Below are 22,794 nucleotides of genomic sequence, written 5' to 3'. Positions count from 1 at the left end.
CAGTCCTGTGGAGGCAGGCAGGGCCCAGAGCAGGGCCAGGCAGCTGGGATGGCGCCGCTCAGGCCGCCGTAAGGCTTCCTGCCCACTCCTGAGGTGTGGGTCCCTCCAGTCCCCAGCAGGCTCCAGGCAGCCTTTCCTCGGCCCAGGACACACTTCCCAAGGCCTAAGCAAGCGGGGGGCTGAGGGGACCTGTCTGAGCCCCTGGATTCTCAGGGCTGGGCCTTCATGGCTGGGCCACAGAAAATGCCCTGGTGGCTCGCTGACCATAAAGTGACGCGTTTTGACCCCACTGTGTGCCAGGTCCCTACTTCAGGTGTAGCTGGGGGACATGGAGACAGGCAGGCCTGACCCAGACTCAATGACCCTTTATGGTTTAGGAGAAGTCACCAGTTGTGAACCAATTTGTCAAAAGTGAAGACAGAAACTCCTTGTAAATGTGCTGTGTACAGCACGGCCACACGCCTGGCCACACGCCCGGCCACACGCCTGACGTGGGTGGGGAGCTGTGGGCCTGACCATGGAGGCTTCTCACAGGACAGGGGGAGCCCAGGAAGAAGCCCAGGAGGCCCAGTCTGCTGTGTGTTCTAAGAAGGGGCAGCCCGCTCTGCCCTGGGGCAGGACACTTGGGCTATGAAGCCCCACCCCCTGGGCCGTCTCTGCAGGAGGGCACAACCCATGGGTCTCTCTCCTGCTCTGAGTGGTGACCAGCGGACTCTGGAGCTATGGGCCTGATTCTCAGCCCCTAGAGGTCCCCCTCTTCTCCACGGTCACCCCCAAACCCTGTCTCTTTCTCAGAGGGAAAGGGACGGGGAGGCAGCTTCAGGCTCTCAGTGCTGGCCCTCAGGCCTGCGGGGCGTGAGGATCGGTGGACCCCCTGCTGGGCCTCCCTCTCTGGGGTCTGGCACCTGCCTTCTAACCTGCGCTCTGCCCGCAGTGCACTTTGAGAATTGCTGGGCTGGGCCGAACCTCACGGGCCCTGGGGTGGGGTCTGTGTGCCTCTCACACCCTCCCCGGGGGGCTTCGGACCCTCCTCAGAGGGGAACCTGGGACAGTTCTTGGGGTCCTAACTTGAGGGCTTTTTGTTTGGCTCTGGGCCAAGGCCCACCTACTGCCTGACCAGCAGTGACCTCGGGAGGTGGGAGGGTGTGGAGGGGCTTTTGCTCTGGTGTCACTTCTGCCTGGGTGACTGCTGAGCCCTGCTGGGCTGTGCGCTCTGGGCACGCCTGCTCCGGGCTGCACGGCCGCGCATGCTCCTGCCCCGCTGCTTGCTGTGTGCCGAGGGCGGAGGCGAGCGAGGCGGCAGGTGTGAGGGACAGTGCGGTCCCGTCCTGGGAGTCTGACCGTGGCCTTGGCACTCAATCTGCCACAGGAGAGCCAGTCTAGCCCCTCCGTCAGCTGTGCTGAGGGGCCAGCCCCAGGCAGGTGGGCTTCACCGGAGAAAGTGGCCCAGGGGTCTGCAATTGGCCCTTGTCAGAGGGACCTGGTCCAGGTGAGCAGCCACTGTCCTGTAGGTCCACGGGTCATGCTGCTGGCTGCCACCCATGGCGGGGGAGATCCTTCCACTGGTGGACTCCACTTTCCTCCTGCGACCTCTCATCACCAAGGTCACCGTGACCCAGCAGGGCGGGGCCTGCAGGACGGGCAGATCGTCCCAGCAGTGCCAGCTCGGGCTGCAGCCCCCTGCACACCCCGCTCTGACGTGGGCATGTGACCGCTGACCCTTAACATTTCCTAGCTCCTCAGGCTCTGAGAGGCGAGGGGCGCCAGAAGGCTGAGGGGATTTGTGGCTTTATAAGGTTGAGCTTATTTATAGAGGAATTCAGGATTCTGGGTCACTGTCTCAGGATCCCTGTCCTGATACTTGTATAACAATAGAGACCATTTACCCAGTGCGGTACAGTTCAAAAGCAGTTCCACTAGATTTTCCTACCACCCTAGGGTGGTCACTATTATGAAGATTCTCATTTTGTTGTTCAGAAAACCTATGTGACTTAAGCTCAGAGAGGTTAAGTGATGTGCTTAGGGTCACACAGCCAGTAAATGGTAGAGCCAAAACTCAGCATCACATATGGATAAAAACACCTCAGCCATCTCTTCATCCACCCATCCACCCATCTGTCCATCCATCTATCCTCCCATCCACTTAATAAATACTGGTCACTCATAATTTTAAAAATAAAATAATATTGGCATTTGTTTTTTGGCTACCTACTAAATTTTGGGCTTTACACTTAATTTTCTCTGTGAGCTATTATCTCAATGACCCTACGGCCCAGTGGGCTATTCTCATGGCCTCTTACGTGCATTTTACCAGCACACAAGCTGCAACTCGGAGAGGGAAAGAGACTTTTCCAGCCAGCAAGTGGGAGCCACAATTTGCATGTAGACCTGCGGCCCCCAGAGCTCACATTCTAGAACCTTCTACGTGTCCGTTATCTGTGTTGGTCTTCTGTGTACTGTACTCAGTGTCCCTCTTGCTTACACAGCTCACGCATTTGAATGTGCGTCTCCCTTTCTGTCCATCGTCATGGGTGTCCGTAAGCCAGTCCCTGCCCGCCCGCCCGCCCTCCTGTGCAGCCAGCGTCCTCCAGGGCTGCGGGGAACTCCCGCACTGCGGCCGCATCTCTGTTCAGCCCACGTTCTTGGGGGCGCTGTGGAGGTGCAGTTGGCCCAGGTGGGAGGGTACTCACGGGCAGTGCCGCCCACAGGGCTCTTCTTCCTGGAGAACCGGCTGTTAGGCACTGCCCAGCACTCTCGGCCATGTCTCCATCCACCTGTCCACATCCTCTGATGACCTCCTCTGTCCATCTCTCCACTTGCCCAGCTGTACAGTCACCAGACCAAATCCATCCGATGGCCTGTCCATTCATCATCTACCCAGCGTCTGTCTGTCCACCCATCGTCCAGCCACCCGCTGCCCACTCATCCATCTTTCTGTGCTTTGGCCTACGTGTCCACTGATGCTCCTGCCCTGTCCTTTAGGTCCTCCTCACGAATGTGCCAGGAACCTCTGGTTACAAGCCCTACACGGGCCCGGGCTGGGGGAAGATGCCGTGGTCCCCGGAACAGTCCCCTTCCCCAGAGAGGGGAACCTGGGCTCGTTCCCGCCCTGCCCTGCTCCCCAGCGGCTGGACCCCCTGCGCAGAGACCCCAGCACATTGGCCTGGACGCTGCTGGGCAGACCCCAGCGGGACCGACCCGGCTGCCCACGGGGTGCTGTCCTGCCTGCCCTGTGTCCGCCCCACTTGACTGAGTCTCCTCTCTCCTGTGTCTGTTTGTCCCTCCTGTCCCGCCTGCTCCTCCCGCCTGCTCTCCTCTGCCTGCCGCTTGCGCTCCAGCTGTCTCCAGACCTGACTAGGCTAAAGGAGAGATACGCCAGGACTAAGAGGGACATCTTGGCTTTAAGAGTTGGGGGGAGAGACATGCAGGAGCTGAAGCACAAGTACGATTGTAAGGTACTGTCCGTCCGTCCGTCCGCCCCGCCCCAGCTGGAGGGGCCCTCGCGAGCTGCGGCCACCCATGGAGCCTTTCCGCTGCGCCCTCCCTGGACGGTGGGCCGAGCCCTGGCGCCTGGCTGCATTCCACCTGGCCTGCGAGGGGCAGTGCCCGAGGCCAGCCGTCCCTCTGCGACTCTGCTGCACCTTCCCTTCTTCACCCACAGGAACCCGGGAGGTTTGCAGACTCCCAGACTCACCCGAGGCCTTTGGTTAAAACACACACTCCTGAGTTTGGCCTGGTGCTGGTTCTGCAGTACTTAGTGACCACGGTGGGCGGGCTGGGTTACACCTGGAGGAATCTAGCGTGGGGGACGTGGGACCGCCCCTCCAGGATGCTCCGAGAGGCCCAGGGTGAGGAAGTCTGTGGGAGAAACTGCAGCCCCCTCAGGCAGGACCTGGGCTTCTAGGTGATATCATCGTGTTAGTGGCTGCTCTCGACTGAGGCTCGCTGTGTGGCCTGGTGGCCATCACTGGCTTTCGAGGCCTGCAGACCTGGGTTCAGATCCCGGTCCCGCCACTTTCTCTCTCTGTGGTCCTGGCAGGCCCCATGGCCCCTCTGGACCTTGTTTCTTGCCTGTGAAACGGGTGTCGGGAGGAGTGGCCCCCGGTGATCAGGTCTGTAGGGTGCTCGGCATTGTGCTCGGCTCCAAGAGAGCAGTGGATGGCGGCCACCGCTGTTCCCTCGTGTACCTCAGGCTGACTGTCCTGTCCCTTGCACCCTGGGGCGGCCGTCTTTCTGCCATCACTGCACCTGAGGCGAGTACAGTGGTGACCGCTGGTCCTACTGGCAGTTGGTGGCAGAGCTGGGCCTCCAGCTGGGCCTGCCAGGCACCAGCCCCTGAGTGTGTCCCTCCTGTACCCCACGTCATCCGAGCCCGGCCCTGGGAGGAGGAGGAACGGGGCCACGATTACCCACCCTCCCCCAGCCGAGACCCAGGCCCTGCAGGTTCAGCCTCCAGGACACAGAGGCCCCGAGGAGCCAGGAGCCATGGAGGGCAGACGCAGGGACAGGTGCATTTCCCAGCCCCTGCCCCTGGCTGAGGGGCCATGGAGCACCCTGCAGACTGATCACCTGGTCCCCCGGAGCCTTCTGGGCAGGTGCCTGCTGCTCTTCCTCTCCAAGGGCAGGGCCTCAGATGAGCCCCCAAGACCCCTGTGGCGGGTCCCCAGAACGCCCCACGGCTTTCCACCAGAACAGGCACTGGGGGTGCGTGGCCCCAGAGAGGACGTACCCTAGGAGACCAGCCGTGCTTCCCGGGGTCAGCCCTGTTCCCTCTCTGGCCTCTCCAGGGCGCTATGGCCATTCCTGCTGAGAGGGCAGGAGTTGTGCCCACAGGCGCGGGGAGGGCTGGGCCCACTTCCCGTTTCCCCGTGGGTAGTTTCCAGAACGCCAGCCTGGCTCGTGGGAAGCCACCACCCTGCCTCTTGGGCACTGCCCGGGCTTCTCAGCAAGCCCTCCTCACCCAGACCCCTGCGAAGCCTGTGGCCAGGAGGACAGGGAGGATGGGGGTCAGCTCTGCTCCCCCTGGGCAGAGTCAGGAGAGGGTTCCCTGGCACACCGCTGGCCTCCTTGACGGCCACGTAGCTGTTACGCTGGCATTGGTTACGTGAGGCGTGATCAGTGACCCAGGTCTCAGGACACCCCGAGGGCTCAGGGCCACCTGTGGCCCGTGCTGGCAGTGCAGAGTCCGTCCTTGCTGCAGAGAGCTCAGGTGGCTGGTGCTGGTTGGTGGTGCAGAAGGTGCCAGGGCTGGGCTGGGTGAGGTGAGAGGGAATGGAGGAGGTGCGGGGACAGCGGGCGCCTGCTTCCTGTCCTGGGCATGTGCTTCCTGCGCCTCACGCCCTGCTCAGCTCACCAGGCTGGCGTCCACCAGGAAGCTGCGTCCTGCTCTCTGGCAACTTCCGCTTTCTCCCAGGCAGCGGCTCGGAAAGGACCCTGGCCGTGGGGGGCAAGGGATGGTCCCTCACCTGTGTGCACCTCTTCCCAGTGGCCCCTGCAGCAACCCCGTGCCTGCGTGGCGGGTCAGCTCTGCAGGGCTGCTTGGTCTTGCTGACCCTGGTGGGTGGGTCTGGCCGCTGCCTCCGGGCTGTCTGGGGACACCGAGGCCCGCTTGTTGGGAGTGCCGAGGGGGATCTGAAGCCAGACCAGGAGGCCAGCCTCTCCCGGCACACTGCTCCTTAATCTTTCCTTTTTTTGTAGCCCTGGATTAAACCCAGGGCCCTGCTCGTGCCAGGCAATTGCTGTGCCTCTGAGCTCCACCCCAGCCCTTTACATTTTTTTACTTTGAGACAGTCTTGCTAAATCGCTGAGGCTGGCCTCGAATTTGCGATCCTCTTACCTTAGCCTCGCGAGTAGCTGGAATTACAGGTGTGCACTCCTTAATTCGGCACCTGTTGGTGGAGTTGGCTCTGAAGGAAACGCTGGGGTAGGACCTCCCCTTTCCCACAGGGAAACCCTCGGGCCTTGAGCGCATCTGCTGGCCTCCACTCTCTCCTGGCCTCTGTTGCACACTCACCCGGGAGTGGGTGGTTGGGTGTTCCTGATGTCTGCAGCCAGGCTGAGGTCCAGTGGGACTGGCAGCCCTTGGTGGCAGGTGTCCAGGTCCTCGGCCTCTCTGATGAGCCACTCTGCCTTTGCTCAGATGACCCAGCTCATGAAGGCCGCCAGGAGTGGGACCAAGGACGGGCTGGAGAAGACGCGGATGGCGGTCATGCGCAAAGTCTCCTTTCTACACAGGAAAGATGTCCTCGGTGAGGCCCGTGCAGCCAGGGTCAGGTGCTCAGCTCTGTGCCGGGGGAGGGGGAGGGCTCAATGGGTGGGACGCCCCTGGGTGTCTGACTGGATCCCCAATGTCCCTGTCAGTCTCCACTTGCTGCCCACTCTTCTGGCAGAGGTGGGCCCCCTTCAGCGTCCTGACCTGGGTGTCTTGGCCTCCTGTTCCCTGGCTCACTGGGCCTCACCCATCTCTGTCTCTGCTCATCCCTTTACTTGTCCGCCAGTCTCCAACCAGTATTTATTGAACACCTACTACCTGCCCTGTCCCATGCCACCTGAGGGACCCTGAGATGAATTTAAAGTGTTCCCCCAGGGGCTCCTGGTGCAGCTGGGGGACAGGCATGAAATGGGGGGTGGCACATGGGGTGCTGGGGTGTGAGGAGGAGAGTGGGAGGGGGTGGTGAAAGGTGGGGGAGGGGAGGCCCATCATGGGGGAGTGCCACAGGAGGGGAGGGGAGGCTGAGGACTTGCTGGGTGCCAGGTGCTGACCTAGAAGCTTGGCGGTTCCTCACTTAACCCCTGTAAACACCCAAGGAGCAGGTCCCAGGGTGGAAGGGTTGGCTGGTGGGGTGAGCATCAGGGCCAGGTCAGCAGGAGGAGGTCAGCAGGGCTCTATGGATGGGTGGGGCCCTTGGTCACTTCTTCATTCGTGGGTTTTTGAGGCTCCTGCTGTGTGCTGGGAGCTGCCTCCAGGTCTTGGGAAGTGTGCACAGGCTGGGGCAGTCCTGCCCTGGGGGCTGTGGTTCTAGTACAGTGGAGGGGGCGGGGCTGCCGCGTGGGAAGGAGGGGGTGGCTGCAGGAGCCAGTTCCGTGGGCAGCAGTGGCAGGCAGAGGCAGGTGGTGAGAGGGCCCCGCAGAGGTCTCCCCTGGCCTGGCTGAGTGCCCAGGTGCCTCCTGGTGGCTGGCAGGGGTCTTCTGTAGTGCTGAGACGGGTGCAGGGCCACCCGTATCCCACCCTGGGCTTCTCCCGGGACACTTGCTGCGGGGTGGGAGGCTGAGGCTTCTCTGCCAAGTTTGGTGCCCCCTGCCCACATATGCACCTGCCCTCCTACCATCTCCGCCATCCTCCCTGCCCTGGTCACTCCCCACGGCTATCCTCCTACCCATGAAGCCCACCCCTTGCTCTAGGACTGGGGAAGGCCCCAGGGATGCTCATGTTGCCAGGCACTGGGGGGACAGGGACAAGCTAGACCCAGCTGCTGCCTTTGGGGGCAGCAAGCCAGGAGACAAGAAATGTGAGGGCAGAGGCCCGAGGGCGGTGGTCTCTGGGCAGAGCCCTGGGGTGCCAGTCCTGGGGTGGGTGGAGGCCGCCCGGTGGAGCGGACACCGGACAGCTGGGAGGGCTCGAGCCCTCTGCGGAGTCCTGCGTTTCCTCTTCCCCTGCTCAGTGACCCCCTCTGCTGGGGGGCATTCACGGCTTCTCTCCAGAGCCATGGCGAGGGTGACGAGGTGGTGTGGGAACAGCCCTGCGTGGCAGGCAGGCCTTGGCAGAGGCATTTGGTGCCAGGACGGTGTCACACTGACCTGGGTCACATCCCTGCCCTGTGGCCTCCTCACTGTGACCTTGCCCAGTTCCTCCCGAGTGTCAGGTTCCTCATCCACAGCGTAGGCTGAGCCCCCGTGGGCCTGCCGTGGTGCTGAGGGGCAGGCGTGGATGCTGTTCACGCCCCTCCACCCTTGGGAAGCACTGGCCACCATGAGAGAGGGGACCGGTCATGGCAGGCACTGTTTCTGGGACACCCTCCCTGCCCTGGGCCCTCCCCACCCCGCCCTTTAACCCCGAGCCTCTCCTGAGTGGCCCTCCCACCAGCGCGTTATTAATAGCCGGGCAGGGCTCGGATCGCAGGCCAAGAATGTTACCCAGCAGCGCGTGGGGGAAGAGGAAGCCACGGGGCCAGCGGCTGGGGTGGGTGCAGAGTGGCGCCCAGGGCGTCATGTGGGCCCGGCAGGAGGGCCTCTGCCACCCCCACCCCCATGCCGTTGTCCGGTGTCCCTCCTCCTCCTCCTCCTCCATCTCCTGCTCAGGTAAGGCCCGCCGGGTGTCCCTGCTCCCTTGGGCCTCTGGGGTCACTGCCACTTCCCTTTTCTTCCCTGCCTCCCGACAGCACCCACCTTCTGTGGCCACAGGGTTTCAGAAGCGCTGAGCAGCAGGGGTCCCATCTCCCGGTGCCAAGGAGGGTCGAGGGCTGGGCCTCTGTCCCCCGCTAGCCCAGGAGCCTCGTCAGACTTGGGTTGAACTTTTCCTTCTTGGGTTTGCATTGTTTTTTTAATGCAGTGCAGACCGCTGCCGCGCTCTTCAGGCAGATTCTCTTCCCCTGGGGCATCCAGAGGAAAGCTATTTTTAGTGCCCACGGATGGGGACATGGGTGGCTTGGCCTTTGCCAGACCAGAGTGGCCAGGCCTGAGCATGGATGGTGTCGGGCAGGGCTGATCTGAGATCTGGGACCTGCGGGACCCGACTTTGTGTGGCCGCTGGTGGCTCTTCTCCCCCACCCACTTGTTCACCGACGCGCAGCCCCGGGCCCCGGGCTGCAGTGGCGACCACAGCCCCCGAGCCAGGAACCTGCTGCCGCTGACCTGTGTCCAGGGCTGGTCTGAGGTCTGACCAGGGCATGTGGTCCGCGGCTTAGCTGTGTCATCGGCCCGTCTGGCTTTCCAGGTGACTCGGAAGAGGAGGACATGGGACTCCTGGAGGTCAGTGTGACGGACATCAAGCCCCCAGCCCCAGAGCTGGGTCCCATGCCGGACGGCCTGAGCCCTCAGCAGGTCTGTGGGGAAGAGAAGGAGGGATCCCAGTCTGCTCTCTGGGGTCACTATTGGTCTGGGTCTTGAAGGGGAAGTGACAACTGGGGACTCTTGGCAGAGCCCCAGCTGGGGGGGGGACTCCTGGCTTCTCAGCCGGTGGCTTTCCAGATTGGACCCTGCAGATTGCACCCTGAGTTTAGGGTACGGTGATACCCAGCCAGCCACTCGCTCAGCATCAGCCTTTGGAATGCACCTCCTCCCCTGTGGCCACCAGAGAGGTCCTTGACTGGTTTCTAGCTGGGGTCTTACTTGAAGAAGAACTTGAGTAAAACTGGCCAAGGTGATGGCTGTCTTATCTCAGGGACCGAGATCCGGTCCCCACCCGCTGTCTAGCATTATGGGCTTTTGGAGTTGACACAGCTTCCACCAGGCTCTGTGGCTTGGCGGGTGATGTCCTCCTCTCAAGTGCCATGCCAGATGGGTGGTTTTGCTCAGGGACCTCGCCCTAGTCGGTCTCCTCCCCCACCATGAAGTAGGGCGGAGGACGCCCGTTGGCCTGAAGCTGCGACTTGCTGGACAGCAGCTCAGTGCAAGGGATTTGTTGGTTGGTGGGTGGAAAGCACTTGGCCTTGCTTGAAAATCGGGAAGATACATCTCTGGGGCCACCTTCCTGCCGGCAGCCATTGGCAGGAGCACAGGGGAGCGTCTTCCTTCTCAGGACACTTGCCGGCCATCACTGGGCAGTCCGTGGCAGTACACAAGCTTCCCACTCTGGTGTTACCTGCCTGACTTTGGAACCGTTTGAGGTGGCATCTCCGGCTCTAGCCATGACCTGCATTGCTTTGGGAGCCGGCGGGGCTGAGCCTCCCATGGCGGCCTCCTGCCCTCCAAGCAGGACCCCCTCGCTCCCCGGCAGCCTTCTGTTTCCTGGACCAGGCATTTATGGTTGCTCCAGCCTGTGGCTCTGGGAGTGATTTCTGCCTCCTAAGGGACATTCGACAATGTCTGGAGATGTTTTTGGTTGTCATGACTCAGGGTCCCTGCTGGCCTCTGGTGGGCAGAGGCCAGGGAGGCTGCTGAAGGAGCTTAGGATGCTCAGCCGGCCCCAGCCAGCCACTCGCTCAGCTTCTGGGTGCTGGGGTTCAGAACTCTGCTCTGGGTGCCTCTGGGACTCCTGGGGGCTGCTGACACCACATGCAGCTGAGGGGCAGCTTGCAGGACAGTGGCCGTGTCCATCTGCTGGGGCTGTGCAGACCAGCCTGGGCCTGGGCTGTAGGCGGGGCAGCTGGCAAAGCTGAGGAAGTTGTGTCTGGGTGGAGTGGGAGCAGGAGGAGGAGCCTGATGGACACTCTCCGCACAGCTGTAGGGGTGGAGTGAGGGTCACCCTCCGGCCTTGGATCTGGGTGGACAGGCTCCCGTCTGGATGCCTCCCATATCTGACTCCTTTTGGGAGTACCACCCCAGCTTTGCTACAAAACAGTCACCTGGGCACATTTTTTTTCCTTGGCACTGGGGGTTGATCCTGGGGTGCTCTGTGCTCTGCCACTGGGCTACATCCCCAGACCTTTTTTTTTAAATTTTGAGACAGGTCTGAGGCTGGCTTTGAACTTGATCTTCCTGCCTCAGCCTCCCGAGGTGCTGGGTTACAGGTGTGCGCCACTGCACCTGTGTCACTTGGGCAGATTTTAAGGCAATGCCCAGGTGGTGCCTGTGCCAAAGGAGTCACAGTGTCTGGGTGGGATCCAGGCAGCAGCATGTTTTAAGGATCCCCAGGTGACATTACTGCCTCCCAGAGCCAGGGGTGTGGGGCATGGTCACACGGGGTCTGACGGGTGCTGGTCATCTGGTGGAGGCAGTACTGCCCTGTGTTTCCCGGGTGCTGAGGAGGCTGAGGACAAGTGGGGATGGCAAGAGGGAAAGGGGAAGGGGCTGTGGAGGCCCAGCTGAGGGAGGCCACCCCAAGGACCGTCCTGTGCAAAGGGGTTGCTCAAGGCTCCGTCCGCAACCAGGATGGGCGCCGAAATCCCAGCTTCCCTGCTAGCGTTTCCCAAAACAGGGGTCACTCTTGTCCCCTGGAGCAGAGGTGGTGACCCCCGCATCCCCGGATATGTGCAGAGGCCGGGCAGACGCTTACCTGGGGACCTGCCCGTCTCCCTGGCCGCAGCCTGAGCAGACGGTGTCTGGGTGGTTGGGCTGCAGAAGCAGCACAGCCCTGCAGACCCCGGTGGTCCCAGGTGCGGCTCTGGGAGGGCTGGACTCTCGTCCTGTAGCTGCTGCCCTGCGTCCCCGGCCCTGCGCGGGTGCCCAATGCTGACTGTGCTTGGCCCGGGCAGGTGATCCGGAGGCACATCCTGGGCTCCATCGTGCAGAGCGAGGGCAGCTACGTGGAGTCCCTGAAGCGGATACTCCAGGTGCGACTTGGGCTCCGGGGTGGGGCTGGGCAGGGAGCGTCCCCGAGGGATACCTCATGAGAGGCAGTTGGGGACCAAGTGACCTTGAGGGGAAGGGGCCCAGAGCCAGTGCTGTATGTATCATGGGGACAGCAGGACTCCAGACAGGACACCGGTACCCGAGTCTTCCGTGCTCACTGGAGCGAGTGTTTTCTGAAAGGAGTCGGGATTCGGTGACCTGAGAGCGGCTCTGGGGAGCTGAGAGCCTGTGGTCTCTTTCACGCCTGGAAGTGACCGTGTCTTCCTGGCCTCTTGGGGAGCCTGGGGGGCCCAGGCCATGTCTCCCCATCATTCTGGGGCTCCCCAAGACAGAGCAGGGTGTGATGCCCCCTCCTTCTCACATGGGGCCCGGGATCTCTGGCAAGGTGCTTGGGACCCGTCTCTAAGGTGTGCTGACCTGGTCGGCAATGTGAATCCCAGACCAGGAATCTTCTGGGGTGTCAGAGAGGCCACCCGGGGAGGAACAGCTGGGGTGGAGGGTGCCCTGACACCCTCTACAGTGAGGGAGCCCAGGCCTCAGGCGGGATGAGGTGCAGACATCAGGAGCTGGCTGGAGAGAGTGGCGCTGGGACCCCAGGAGATGCTGTGACCTCCCCACTCTCTGGGACAGAGCCCCCAGCCCCACCAGCCTCGGCCTTGGGCTCCTCACAGGTGGGTGGTGCGTGGGAGACACTTCTGCTCACAGCCCAGCTCAGCATAGAAGTCGCGGGGTGTGACGGGCAGAGGCCAGGAGTACTGTGTTCATGGAACCTTCTAGAAGGATGGGGAGCAGCGAGGGTGCCTCTGCCCCTGCAGGAAGGATTGCCTGTGGTCCACCCAGTTCCCTCTGTCCTCTCTGGGTTGCCACAGAAGGGGGTGGGGGGGCTGACTTGGCCTCACTCCGCCCACCCCCAGGATTACCGCGACCCCCTGATGGAGTCGGAGCCCAAGGTGCTGAGCGCCCGCAAGTGTCAGGCGGTGTTCTTCCGCGTGAAGGAGGTCCTGCACTGCCACTCCATGTTCCAGATTGCCCTGTCCTCCCGCGTGGCCGAGTGGGACTCCACCGAGAAGATTGGGGACCTTTTTGTGGCCTCAGTAGGTGTCCCCACACTCTTTCCCCGGCCCAGCTAGGTAAAGCCACAGCCAGTCTGACTGCAGGGTCACCCGCCTCTGCCTGTCACCTTGTGGAGTCAGGTGGGCAGGGTCCCCGAGTCTTCCTGGCTTAATCCAGGGGTGGGTACAACACCCTGAAGTGCCTGGGGTGTCCTCAGAGTGGTCTGCCTGACCGTGGTGCCAGGGCGTGGTTGTGGCTCTGCCCACTGTGGGCAGCCTCTGGGCAGGTGGCAGGCTCCCTCACCAAACACTGGGGTGACCTGCACTGCTGTCAGTCCTGGCCTCAGGAGGAGGCCCAAGGGTGGGTGAGGAGCCCTGGTCAGGGTCCCGTCAAGTGGCCTCGGGCAGGTCCCCATCTGTGGCGTGAGGGGGGCTGGCTCTCCAAACTGAAATTGCAGGGCTCCCGGGATTCTGGGAGGGGGGAGGCTCAAGTCCGTGGGCTCCACTTGATCTGTTGTAGGTCATTGGGTTTAAAAAGTGCCTTTGTAAACTGTAGATCTGCTCAATAGACCTGCCATCCTGGGTGGGTGGGTGGGTCCAGGGGCTCTGGGTGTGCTGCCCGGTGGGGGTCAGGGCCACAGTCCCTTACAGTTAGGGTTGGGGTTAGTGGAGATGCATGTAGTAAAAGTCAGGTCCCCACCCTCCCCTCCTGTCCTTCTCTCTGCCTGTGGAGGGGCCCAAGGCCCCCAGCCCCTGTGGCCTGGGACAGTTTGTACCTCTCTGAGCCCTGTTCCTCACCTGAATGGGGGACAGATCCATTTACCTTGAAGGCTTGTTGGGGTCACATGGGCTGTGCCCTTGAAGCATGGCCCCGAGATAGCATGGGGTGGGCGCTGGCTGCCGCCTCTTCCCTGCTGACCGGCCCTGCCCCGCTGCAGTTCTCCAAGTCCATGGTGCTGGACGTGTACAGCGACTACGTGAACAACTTCACCAGCGCCATGTCCATCATCAAGAAGGCCTGTCTCACCAAGCCCGCGTTCCTCGAGTTCCTCAAGGTGGCCAGGGTGCCCGGGCCCCTCTTGCCAGGGCGTGGGCAGGGGGTTGCTCAGGAGGGAGGGTGTTCGAGTGCCCAGTGTCACAGTGTGACCCTTGGGGGCCCCACTCCCATGGGAAAAAGTCCCCCCGTGCCAGGGAGGGCGAGGAGGAGGTAGAGGGTCTGGAGGGCAGCCCGTGTCGTCACGTGGGTCCTTCACGTCCTGAGCCTCGAGTAGGTGCTCTGCTGTGGGACCTCCCTGTGGCCAGTCCTGCTGGCCTGGCCTGGAGGTGCAGAGTCATGCTGCTGCCCCTTTGCAGAAGAAAAGGACGGTCTCCACTGTGGGGCGTCACACAGGAGAGTAGAGGTGGGAGGGCTGGGAGCCTCAGGGTCCTGCGTGGCCCTGGCCACGCTCCCTGGCCGCCCCTGGGAGTACAGTTGGCCGAGTTGGCCCAGCCTGCCGGAGCCCCCATCCAGCAGAGCCCGGGGGGCCAGGCTTTCCACAGGTCCTGGCAGGGGCGGGTGGGACAGGGTGTTCCAGGTGTGGGGGTCGTGGGCAAAGGTCAGAGGCAGGAGGCTCGAAGGGAAATGTCTCTGGCTTCCGGGAGCCTGGGCTCCTGGCAGGGAGTCCGAGGAGAGGCCGGGCTCCAGCTGAGTCTGGTTTGGGTTCTTCTGGATTTGCAGGTCCAGGGACTAGGACGGGTGTTTCAGGCAGTGGGAGCCCTGGAGAGTTTTGAGCTGGGGTCAGTGGGGGCAGAGGACCGTGGGGGAGCGGTGGGTCGCCAGGGTTGAGGCTAGGACCAGGTGACTGGTGGATGGAGCCGTGGACTGGGAGCATAACGTAAGTCTGTGGCCACCTTCACCTGGTCCGGCTCTGCTTTGGGTTTAAGTGGAGGGAAGGGTTGTCTGACTCCTTGCTGAAGTCGGACTCACGAGTCCAAAGTCCGAGATCCCAGTGTTGTCCTTAGTTCAGAGACCCATGGAGTCCTCTAGTCCCCTGAGTGGGGCTGGCAGGGACAAGGGGTGGCAGGTCCCTGGCTGTGGACCAGGCCTTGGGACTGAGCAGGGTGTGGGTTCTGGGAAGAGCAGCCAGGCCTGGGGGCCATGTGTGGGCGCCAGGGCGCTGCATCTCCCTGTAGAAGGTCATCAAAGGACACGCCTTGTCCCCTACAGCGGCGGCAGGCGTGCAGCCCGGACCGCGTCACCCTCTACGGGCTGATGGTGAAGCCCATCCAGAGGTTCCCGCAGTTCATCCTCCTGCTTCAGGTACCTCTGGGGCTCTGCTCACCAGACCCTCAGGGAGTGGCCGTGGGCCGGGGGAGCTTCACGGGGTGGGGGGCCGGCTGGGCTCTTGTCCCTGATCCCCGGCCTCACCTCTGCTCCTGCAGCAGACCTGGCATCTGCCCAGGGCAGGAAGGACGCTCCCTCTGTGCACAGTGCCCTGGGCCTGGCCTGGCCTGGTGGGGGCTTCGGCAGGGGCCCAGAGTGCCTGAGGGAGCCTCAGCCCTGCACAGGGCCCTGAGAGCAGGGGGCTGTCCCCGCTGCCGGGATGCGCAGGCTGAGGGTGCAGCGGCGTTTCCTTCTCCCTCCGCAGAGCTGTGGGGCTGTGGGAGGGGCTCAGCCTCCCCCCGCAGCTGGCCAGTGCTGACCACGCATTCACGCACTGCCCCATCTCAGCCACGTGAGATGTGGCTCAGTGGCACTAAGGGCCTTCATGCTGTCCTGCAGCCACCGCCACCGCCATCTCCAGAACTTGCTCTTCTTCCTTTCCCAGCCTGTCACCAGCATTCCCAGACCCCCCACCCACTGACGGCAGCTCCTGAGGGGGGATCATTTTCGTGGCTGGCTTTGTTCGCTCAGCGCCCCCGTCTTCAGGGTGCGCCCCTGCTGTGGCCCGGGTCAGGGTGTTCTTTTCTGAATGTGGACCGCATTTGGCTCCTCAGTGTACCCGCTGGGTGGACACTCGTCCTCCTGATCCCGACTCCTGTGAACGAGGCTGCCGTGGACGCGTGTCCCTTCGGGACCCTGCCCTCAGTTCTTCTGGGCGCGTACCCAGAGAGCTCCACACGCTTACTTTATTCTTTTCATTCAGTGGCTATTTCCATGTCCAGTACCGTCTGTCCCGGCTGCAAGCTGGGCTCCTGTCAGACCTGGTCTGCGCAGGCGGCCTAGGGCGCGGCTGACCCCGGGGGGAGGGCTGCTGGGGGCGTCCTCAGCCGAGCTCTCCCGGCCCTCGTAGGACATGCTGAAGAACACCCCCAGGGGCCACCCCGACAGGCTCTCGCTGCAGCTGGCCCTCACGGAGCTGGAGACGCTGGCCGAGAAGCTGAACGAACAGAAGCGGCTGGCTGACCAGGTGGCCGAAATCCAGCAGCTGACCAAGAGCGTCAGCGACCGCAGCAGCCTCAGCAAGGTGTGTGCAGGGCCCTGGGGCTTCCTCCTGGCCGAGCCGCCGCCCTGCCCAGTCCCTGAGGGAGGGGAGTCTCGCTTTCCAGCCCCCAGACCTGCGCTCGAGGCGTAGGTCCCCAGTGGACCCCAGGGTCCTGTTGGAGTTGGTTTAGGGCCAGAGGAGCCTGTTCGCTGGTGTCCTCTCGGGGAAGACGCCGCCGTGCTGACCTAGTGCTGTCATGAGACGGGGGCTTGGGAGTCTGGGTTTGAAAAAAATTTTTTTTTAATTAAAAAAACTTTCCCCTGGCTCTGTGGACTCTCCCCTGGCTCTGTGGACTCTCCCCTGGCTCTGTGGACTGACCCAAGCCCTGCGCATGCTCAGCAAAGGCTCTGCTGTTGAGCCACATCCCCAGCCCTTTTTTTTAAACTGCAGTTTGGCTAAGTTGCTGTTTTCAGACACACTGGCCTCCAGCTTACAATCCTCCTGCCTCAGCCTTCCAAGTAGCTGGGGTTACAAAGTTGCCACTGTTTGGAATCTGGGTTTATTTATTTATTTTAAAGGGGGGGGAGGGAGGGAGAGAGAGAATTTTTTAATATTTATTTTTTAGTTCTTGGCGGACACAACATCTTTGTTTGTATGTGGTGCTGAGGATCGAACCCAGGCCGCATGCATGCCAGGCGAGCGCGCTACCGCTTGAGCCACATCCCCAGCCCTGGAATCTGGGTTTAAATCCAGATTTTACCCCTTATGCTTCTTGCTGTGTGGCTTCAGGGGAATCTCCCAAGCTGTCTGAACCTACTTGCTGCCTCTGAAATGAGGAGAGTTCAGTTGCACCTGATGCTCAGGGCCACTGGGGGACAAATCCTCATTGCTAGAGCCCTTAAGAAGGATGCAAATCCATGCCATGCATTGGGGTTGGCACTTTGGAACATTTTAGTAAAAAAACTTTGAAAAGCTTACAGGTGTATCTGTGGAGACCTGTGTTTTTAGGACACAAGGTCGCGTCTCAGAGTCGCCTGCTGTAAACAGGAGGCCCTCTGCCCACCGCTCCTCCTGGGCCTGGGGGTCCCTGGCCACACCGTCTCTGGCCGTGGAGGGAGGAGGTGGGCTGGAGGTTCAGGGTGAGGCGACCTGCCCCACGGGTGCTCGAGGGCTGTTCTTTGGGGCGGGGCATCGTGTGGGGCCAAATCTTTGGGGGGAAAGCCCCTCTGGGCCCCTGGGGGTGAAGGTGGAGCTCAGGCTGGCGCTGGCAGTGCCTGGAGGGAGCTCTCAGTGGCAGGTGCAGCGGGACGGCAAGGGGGCAGCAGTCTTTCCCACGCGCACCGCTCCCCAGCTTGGATCGCCCTCTTGGAAGAGGCTGGGACCAGGTCACCTGCAGGGTCCTAGCAGCTCTGAGCTTCAGGTGTCCTGAGTTTCAGGTGTCCTGCGCTGCAGGACGCTCCGGCCTCAGGGCTGAACCCAGGGCTACAGGGCGCTAGGCTCGCCTCTGCCGCTGAGCCTCCTGCCGCCTTGCAGTTCTTATTTTGAGACGGGCCTGTCTTAAGTTGCTGAGGCTGGGCTAGAGCCTGTGTCCTCCTGCCTCAGGCCTCCGGAGCCACTGGGGACACAGCAGGTGCCCCTGCGCCCTTCCCCCACACAGTATTTTTAAGAAAATGGAAGTTGGCAACATTTAAAAACCCAAAGATGTGCCAAAGACTCAGACCTGCGGCTCTTCTGGAAGAGCTGGCGCTCGGCCTGCCGTCCTGTGTGGCTCTGTGCCCTCGGCAGCGCCTCTCCCCATAGCGTATCTGCTGGCTGGAGGGCGAGAGCCACAGAGAAGTCAGGTAGGGCTGGGCCTCCCCTGGGGGACGTGCCACTGGGATCAGGGCAGCGTGAGGGATGGGTGGTCCCCACCGACTGTCCCACGCAGGTGGGCTGTTTGGGCTTCTCTGGAGTAGAGGCTTCCGCCCGCCTTGGCCACTCAGGCTGGTCTTGGCACTCAGGGCCTCTGTCCCTCCCTGCCCTGTGGCCTAGCGGCCCTCTCCGCCTGGCTCCCGTCTGTGCAGCTGCTGGGGCTGAGGCCACGTGGAGGCCAACCCCTTGGCATTTCCCTGGTGAGAGCCCTTCTGTTCTCTTCCTCTGCGCCCCATGGAGACCTGGGCAGTGGCCTGTGGTGGTCACTGGCTAGAGGTCAGGGAGCCCACTGGATGTTGGGCAAGGTCCCCCTGGGCCTCAGGTCCCCCTCTATCAAGTGGGGGTGAGCTGGACAGGCGGATGCTCTTGTGAAGAGGGTGGTGGTGGCTTCACAGTGCACTTTCCTGACCTCCCCGGTCAGTCCTGGCCAGTCAGGAGACATGGTCAGTGATCACCCTCCCGCTGTCACCCAGGAGAAGCAGAAGCGAAACTGAGTGTCGCCAGAAGGGAACTTTACGGCTGTTTCAAAACGGCCGACTCAGGAGCCCCCGGGGTGGGGGTGCCATGGCCAGAGCCCCGGGACTTTCCTCTTCCCCGTGTGGGTCCTGGCACGCTGGCGGTTCTCCTGGGTGCCCTGCTGTCCCTCGGTCTGCGGAGTGTCCCCGTGAGCTGGCATTTGGCAGGAGCTCGGCCTTAGCTGGGCAGTGGACCCCGTGGGACCCGAGTCCCTCTGTGAGTCGTCAGGCAGCGAGCCGGCTGCACAGCACACGAGGGTTCTGGCTGTGTCCTGCGCCATCTGCTAGCTGGCAGTGGCCCTGGGCATGTCACCTTACCCTGGAATTTGTTCCTCACCTGGGATGTGGGGCTGAGCCAGCAGAGGCGTGGAATAGCACGTGCCACTGTGGTGCCCGGTGCCCGGTGCCCGGAGGGTGGAGACAGCTGGTGGTCCTGGTGCCAGCAGGATCCTGGTGTCTTTGGGATTGGCAGATGCCAGCTCAGAGGCTTTGGACCCGAGAGTCCTAGACCTGCTGGGCGGAGGGCGTCACCGAGGGTGGGTCTGTCCCTACCCCACAAGGCCATCTTGCAGGCCTTGTGTCCCTGCAGAGGCCCTGCCCCTCCACGGTGAAGACTGTGGCCAGCAGCCACACTGGGTTGGCTCCATGGGGCGTCCATGGTGTGCCCCACTCGGTGCCCCTGCGGGTGTGCTTCCTGTGCCCAGCAGGGCCTCCCTGCTCTTGTGGGTGCGTCTCTGTCTTGAAACGCCCAATCTGAACCAAGGCCTGTGTTCTGTGGCTCCAGGCTCTGAGGGTCGTGTAGCCGGCACCGTCACCTGTGCCTACCCTTGGATCTGCGCAGCTGGTCCTACTGGGGACCCTGAGGTGCCCACTGCTGAGGGCTGCACCGCTGGGGCTCCGAGCCTGCCTATGTGGCTGTGGGGCTCGTGTCTTTGGGGAAGGTGGTCACAGGATTGCTGCAGGGACCTGGCAGTGCTGGCTCATCTGAGAAGGGGCGTCTGGCTGCTGGATCCAGCTCCTGCAAAGGGCCCCAGGCTCCCTGGCCTTCCCTGGGCACACAGCTCAGGGCCTGTCCCCTGCCTTCCTGTCCAGAGGTGGAGGGGAGGCTCCGTCTCCTTCCTCTCACAGTCTCGGGCTCCCTTTCTGTGTGGGGGAGTTCTGTGTCTGGCAGGGTGATGTCCATGTAGCCCCTGGACCAGGATGCTGACGTCGACTCCCCCTGCCCCCTCCCAGCTGTTGACCTCTGGCCAGCGGCAGCTGCTCCTGTGTGAGACGCTGACGGAGACCGTGTACGGTGACCGCGGGCAGCTGATCAAGTCCAAGGAGCGCAGGGTCTTCCTGCTCAACGACATGCTGGTCTGTGCCAACATCAACTTCAAGTAAGTGACCTGGGCCTGGGCGAGTGGCCCTGGGCAGCTGCCCTCTGTGGGGACCTTGTCCCATCCTACTGGTGTCTTGGCAGGCCTGTCTGTGGTGGGGTCCCACGTGAGCGCTGTTTAGGTCTCTGGTCCTCCACCCTCCTGTCAGCCTGGGTTCCTAGTGCTGAGAAGGACGTGGAGAGGCCCGGGAGAAGCCCCAGCCTTGGGCACAGCTGTCCATTGCTTAGAGCGGCCTGTTCTAGGAGTCCATGCTCGGTAACCGAAGCCTCCTGGGTCGTGACAGCTTTGAAGTTCAAGAGATTCTTCCTTGGGTCTAACCTGAATCCCTGCTGCTTTAACTCAAGTCAGGTTTCCTCTACCAGACTTCTCGGCACAGGCCTTTACCCTCCCCCTGCAGCCAGTGGCTTCAGTCTGCGGGAGGCTGGTTCCCCCGCTCTGGGCCAGAGGTGCAGTGTCTCCCCGGGCCACGGTGGGTTCAGCCTGAAGGACTAGAGCCAGCAGGGCTGAGGGGGCTCCTTAGACCCGCAGACCAGGCTCTGCAGGCGGCCCTGCTCTGCATCGGGCCTCTGGGAGCCGTGCGTTCCATTCATGGGGACTTCAGGGGCGCCGGTGGTGCAGCCTTTGGCTTCCCTCAGACCCAGACCCGCGACACAGGCCTGGAGCTGGGGCTCACACTCTGGGTTCCTTCGTGTCCCCACCTGGCCTGGGTCACTCACACGTGTCCCCTGCTTGGCCCTGCACGTGTCAAGGGCCATGGCCCTTCCCCAGATGGTCCCTGGGAACTCCAGCAGTGACCTCTGCCCTCAGGACCTGAGCCCTCTGATTCATCCCGGAAGCAACAAGCTTGGGGGGGGCGCGGCGCCGCCTCAGCTGCAGTGATTAGAACCCGGCAGGGCCGGCCGGGGAGGTGGGACAGGCGCCTAGGGCCTGACTTAGACTCCGCACGCAGTCAGCTGTGAAGTGGGACTGGATCCCCTGTGGTGGTGGATCTGGGGTCCTGTCCCTTGTCCACGTGCTGGGAGTCTGAAGTCCCCGTGTCTAGGCGCCGTGCTGCTCCCAGGGTGATACATGTCCCCCTTCCCTCCTGCTCAGGCCCCAGGGAGGGGTGCACAGTGGGTGCTGGTGGCCCAGCGCTGGGGAATCAGGTGTTGTGATTTGAGCTGTCACTTAAGCCAGCTGAGCTTTGGTGTCCTCGTCTGGGATGGTACCCTGCTACAAGGCAGGGCCCCTATGAAAGAGGTGACAGCAGGCCTGGCCTCCACTAGGTCCCCTCTGCCCACACCTGGCCTCTGGTGCCCTGACCCCCCAGGACCTGTCCCTCCTCCCACTCCCAATGCCAGCCCAGTGGCTGCCCCCAGCCTCATGGCCCCACAGGACCTTCTCAGTCCCAGTAACCAGCTCCTCCCCTTGTCTCTCCCTCAGGCCCGCCAGCAGCAGGTAGGTGGTCTGGGGCTGGGGGCATGTGGCTCTGTGTCTGGGGCTGGGGCCTGGGCCCCCTGGCGCTGATGCCTGGCGAGGGCTCCCTGCTCTGCCCGGCTTGGTCTTGCCTGAGGTTCGTGCTTGGGCGCGTGAGGCCCGGCTGCTGCTGTGCTGAGGAGCGGGCTCTGTGGTCTCTGGTGGGCGGTGGCGGGCTCTGCAGGGCGTGTCCTCCCTGTCCCCGCAGGGGCCAGCTGGAGATCAGCAGCCTGGTGCCCCTGGGGCCCAAGTACGTGGTGAAGTGGAACACGGCGCTGCCCCAGGTGCAGGTGGTGGAGGTGGGGCAGGACGGTGGCGCCTATGACAAGGACAACGTGCTCATCCAGCACGCCGGTGCTAAGAAGGCCTCCGCCTCGGGGCAGGCACAGAGTGAGTACCCGTGGCCACTGCCGGGCTGGGGACCCTGGTGATGGGCGCTGGGCCAGAGGCTCCGCTGGCTCTCAGCCCCCATGTCTCAGGGGCTCCCGCCACCCCTGCCCAGTCCCAGCCCGGCCAGCACGTGCACGCCCCCCACCCAGCCCCCAGCTGTCCTGATCGCACAGTGCAGCTGTGACGTCCACCTCCTGCCCGGGGTGGGGACTTGGGCGGGAGGTCCTCTGGGACTCAGCCTAACTCCCTATAGTGTGAGGGCCAGGAGACCCCCGTCCCGTGCTGGCCCAGTGCTGCTGGCTCCGCAGGGTCTGCGGCTCCCTGTCTGGACGCTTCTCAGACCCCACGGCGCGGGGTCTCGAGCTCAGGGCTCCCGTGCCCGCAGCTCTCTGTCTGCTCGCTGCCCCCACATTGGCCACCCTGGGCCCCTGGGCCCCTGCAGTAGGCACTGCTGCTCTCCTTCCGCCACCGCTGTCCCTTCCTGTCCCTCTCCACCTGTCCCTGGAGCTGCCTTTTCAGTGTGTGTCACCCCCACCCAGTGGCCTCCCGGTGCTCTCGGGGCGAGGCCCTGAGCCTGTCCTGGGGGCACTCACCTTCCCTGGCCCCTGCTGACCTTGCTGACCCTGCCTGGCTCCCGTGCCCCTCCTCCACAGCCCGAACACCTGAGCCTCCCCAGGCCTCTCCTGCGTCCGTTCATCCTGCCACATCCTCAGAGCAGCCTTTCTGGTGACTCCAGGCTGGCCTGGCCTTGACTGGGCTCCCAGGTCCCCTCGGGACTAGCGACTGTGGCCCTTGCCCAGAGCCTGGGGCAGGGAAGCCAAAGTGCAGGGCTAGCAGAAAGGGACCTGTGCCCAGGACACCAGCCACGGGCACGGGCACTGGGCTCCCGCTCCCCTCCCACACCTCTGCCCACTGGGTGGCCAGGGTGGCCAGGGGGAGGCCAGGGGTGGCCTCAGCTCTGCAGTTCAGAATGGCTGCCGCAGTTCTGGGAGCTCTGGGGACCGGCCGCTCTGCCTGCCCTCGCCCTTGGAGGGCACCTGGAACCCACTTCCAGGTCTGGGAGGCAGGAGGAGCCCTGAGGACTCCGTGGCCTGCCTGCCTCCCTCGGGCACCGTGGCCTGACCTGCCCTCCTCTCCCTCCACACTATTTGGGGCTATTGCTGGGGGAGCCCCTTCCACATCCCTTGGCCAGACCCCCTGAGAGGTTGAGCTGGCCCAGCGTCACACACCTGTGATCCCA

General features: G+C 63.0%; 1 protein-coding gene across 1 annotated transcript in view; it reads left to right on the top strand.

The window, feature by feature from the left end:
• The window catches only part of Arhgef10l (Rho guanine nucleotide exchange factor 10 like), an 82,902-nt gene that overhangs the window by 16,157 nt on the left and 43,951 nt on the right, over positions 1-22,794 (top strand). Inside the window, exons 7-17 of the mRNA XM_048782716.1 lie at positions 3,339-3,455; positions 6,140-6,248; positions 8,933-9,039; positions 11,352-11,429; positions 12,363-12,542; positions 13,439-13,555; positions 14,707-14,799; positions 15,773-15,946; positions 19,564-19,709; positions 21,132-21,146; positions 21,373-21,554. Of these exons, the coding sequence (XP_048638673.1) occupies positions 3,339-3,455; positions 6,140-6,248; positions 8,933-9,039; positions 11,352-11,429; positions 12,363-12,542; positions 13,439-13,555; positions 14,707-14,799; positions 15,773-15,946; positions 19,564-19,709; positions 21,132-21,146; positions 21,373-21,554 (1,318 nt within the window). The remainder of the gene's footprint in view (positions 1-3,338; positions 3,456-6,139; positions 6,249-8,932; positions 9,040-11,351; positions 11,430-12,362; positions 12,543-13,438; positions 13,556-14,706; positions 14,800-15,772; positions 15,947-19,563; positions 19,710-21,131; positions 21,147-21,372; positions 21,555-22,794) is intronic.

The sequence above is a fragment of the Marmota marmota genome, unplaced genomic scaffold, assembly GCF_001458135.2.
Source record: "Marmota marmota marmota unplaced genomic scaffold, marMar, whole genome shotgun sequence".
NCBI classification, from domain to species: Eukaryota; Metazoa; Chordata; class Mammalia; order Rodentia; family Sciuridae; genus Marmota; species Marmota marmota.
This window is presented reverse-complemented; position numbering and strand designations above follow the sequence as displayed.